At 37.3% G+C, this 3,132-nt stretch overlaps 1 protein-coding gene across 1 annotated transcript; it reads right to left on the reverse strand.

Moving 5' to 3' along the window:
• Positions 1-1,270: 1,270 nt before the first annotated feature.
• Positions 1,271-2,428, reverse strand: LOC142610676 (calmodulin-binding protein 25-like). Its single transcript, XM_075782558.1, has one exon. The coding sequence runs from the start codon at positions 2,222-2,224 to the stop codon at positions 1,496-1,498; it is 729 nt and encodes a 242-aa protein (XP_075638673.1). The 5' UTR covers positions 2,225-2,428; the 3' UTR covers positions 1,271-1,495.
• Between the last annotated feature and the right edge of the window lie 704 nt (positions 2,429-3,132).

A 3,132-nucleotide genomic window follows, 5' to 3' on the forward strand; every position in this document is an offset into this window, starting at 1 on the left:
ACCACTTAACTTCACTCAAAAAAGTATTTGATCTTGGAATCATTGGCCAACTCAATAAATTTCTCATAATTTTTTTTTCTTTATTAGCTTACACTAACAATAACAGTTGACGGACTAAAAAAAGAGTTTATTATTCAAATAAAATTTTGTTCCACAAGTTGCAGTAACATTATATAGTAAAATGATTATATTTAAAACTATTCTTATCAATGTGTGTAAATATATTGTTAAATGATTGACACATCAGTATAGATGTAATCTCATCTATATTGTAAATATTGTTAATCGATTCACATCTTGTAGTAATATATTTGACGCATTCCGCAGCATATTAAGAATTATTGTAGCAAACTCAACTCTCAAATCGAGACTTAAGTCAGCCCATGCACTCAACTAACCCCATTAGAGGGCCAATTCTTTAGTTCGAACTTTTTGACTTGAGTAAACCCTTCGCACCTTTAACTTTAATATAAATTATTTGAAGATAGATGAATTTCTTTTAATTAAATAATGAATGAATGACGCAGCTCATCCTATCATATTACCATTGAATTTTATTTCAGTGCCCCCCAAAAAGAAGCATTGTATTTTATTTATTAAAGGATAACATTAATTTACTAGGTAACTTGCACCACACACCTACTAGTTTAGCCAAATAATTTGTTAATCTCTCCTCTACAAGGTTCGGCAAGTTGGTTTAAAAATCATCACACCTACTATCGAGCAAACAAGCCAAGTCAAAATTTATCAACATTGTGAATAAACCCATATATAATAAGTCAAGCAATTTTTTATGCTTATATTTTTACCTCAATATCTTTAGGCTTTGCTTTTGTGCGAGTCGTGACCAAACAACCCAGAAAAAGAGCAAAAACAACCCAGAAAAAGAGCAAAAACATCTTGTCGACTCAAAAATTTTGGGTACCAATTTTGGGTGGGTTTGCTGTCAACTCCAAATTGTACCAACGATGCACAATGCGGCATCATTCCGTGTCCTTATAAAACTTGCCGACACATTGTCACTTCGGCTAGCTAAGGCCTAAGCATAAAAATAAAAATAAAAAAAAATAAAAAAAAAAGGGTACTTCTGGAATGGTAGTACAACGTCGCGTGGAGGTACACATTCCACTCTTACTACCTTTGTCTTGGATTAGAAAGATCAAAGATCGCATAAAATAAGGCTGCTGCACTATAGGTGTACAAATCAAACAAAGTGCAGAAATACCTAATGCCTTGAAAAAAAAGTTATAATAGAATAAACAAAGAGCCATAACCCATAAGTAATCCATAATCCATAATAATAATATACCATATCACCATTACACCACTAATTAACAACGAAACTATCCAACAACAAAAAAAAAAAGATCTACCACCCAAACACGGTCTCTCCCAAATTATAAACAGATCCACCACGGGGTCCCAAGAGTTAAAATAAAATCTAAACAAAAAAACATATTAAAATTAAACAAAAAAAAAAATATCCAGGAAAGTATCACATGACTTTCCACGACTCGAGAGTGGGAAAGTTCGTGTACGTGTCAAAATCAAACCCACCACCAAAACTACCAATACCGGGTCCATCAGAAACATGACCCAGATTCGATCCAAAAGAAAGTGGCCCACCCGACCCACCAAGTCCAGTTCCAGCTCCTCCAGCTAAAGCCGCAGCCGAGCTGGATCCCACCACTTGCTGCTGATGATGGTCCAGCAAAAACGCCGACGTATCGAGAGTCGGCAAGCAAGCTCCACCTCCTCCTCCTCCTCCTGGTAACCGGTTACCGGGTCTCTGTGGCTCCGGCTTCAGTATAGGCACCATCGGAACCGGCGACGCGTTACCGAATCTCACGCCGGTAACCTGTTGCACCATCTGACGGAAATTCGCTGCGTCCGCCGTTATAAAAGTCGTCTGTGACCTCTTCGAAGCGCGAGATTTCCGCTTCGAAACCTTCCCTACACCTCCAGAAACCGGAATCGCGTTTCGCTGGCGTTTCGGTATTGGAGTATCGGGATCCGAACCGCCCGACAAGCCCGAAACTGTTGGAGTAGGCGATGTGGTCGTGTCGGACTTGATGAGATTTAGAAACGGAGATAGCGTATCGGTTGCCAAAGCCGCTGGATTCGCGCTCGAAATCGATTTCTGAAGAGCATCGGTGATCCATGAGTCTGCGAAAGAAGAGTGACGGAAATTCCAAGATTCAATACTCGCCATGTTGTCAGCCATTAATTACTTTCTCTAGAAATGTTTGAAAGCTTTTGAAAGTAAACAATAATTTAAAACATTATTTTTTTTGGTTTAAATATCGGCGAAGAAACTAATAAGTCTTCACAAAAACAAGAAGATGATGATGTGAGTTTAAGAAGAAAAGAGTTGGGAAGTAAAAGTGAGTTGATAGTTGAGATTAGGAAATGAGAGGGAAAGAGATGAAGGGGGAGAGGGTACATAAATAGGGCGGTGTGGAGCAAGAAACCGCGTTCTATTTGGGGGGACACGCGTCACTCTTTCCGTACAGGTTGTAAGCTAAGCAAAATGCTTAATAATACGTGGTACTGTAGACTATAGGCGCAGGGTAACTAACCATGGTTTGTATTTTTGGGTGTTTGACTGTTTGTGTTTGAAGTCACTTGAGAGAGAAAGGATAGGCTTGTGTACGGAGTGCTGATAGTTACCAGCCCATACAAATTTTTTTTGTATTTGTACTGTATTTTATATTTTACTTTATGTTTTATCAATTATAATTTGTAAATTTCTTCTTTTTTTTAACTTTGGCTATTATATAAGGAAAGTTTAACAAAAATATAGCAAGTTGTAATTTGTAGAACATAAAGTGAAAAACAAAAAATAGTATAGAAGATTTGTATTCGTTACCTCTATGTATATGTGTTATACAAACATTATTCATTGTGTGTGACATACAACACCACTTTGTTGTGTATACCAATATAATTAATCTTAATGTTGAGGGTGATTGGTTTAGTTGTCATGGGCTCACTTTTGAGGGTTTGAGAGATGGATGCCAAATATTCGAATCCAGCACTAGAAAGCGCTTGGAAAATAACTATATACTCTTAGCTCATACTTACTAGCATTCTCGATAGAACTGTCATTATGGTCACGCTCAAATAGAAGAC

Source organism: Castanea sativa, chromosome 9 (assembly GCF_040712315.1).
Source record: "Castanea sativa cultivar Marrone di Chiusa Pesio chromosome 9, ASM4071231v1".
NCBI lineage: Eukaryota > Viridiplantae > Streptophyta > Magnoliopsida > Fagales > Fagaceae > Castanea > Castanea sativa.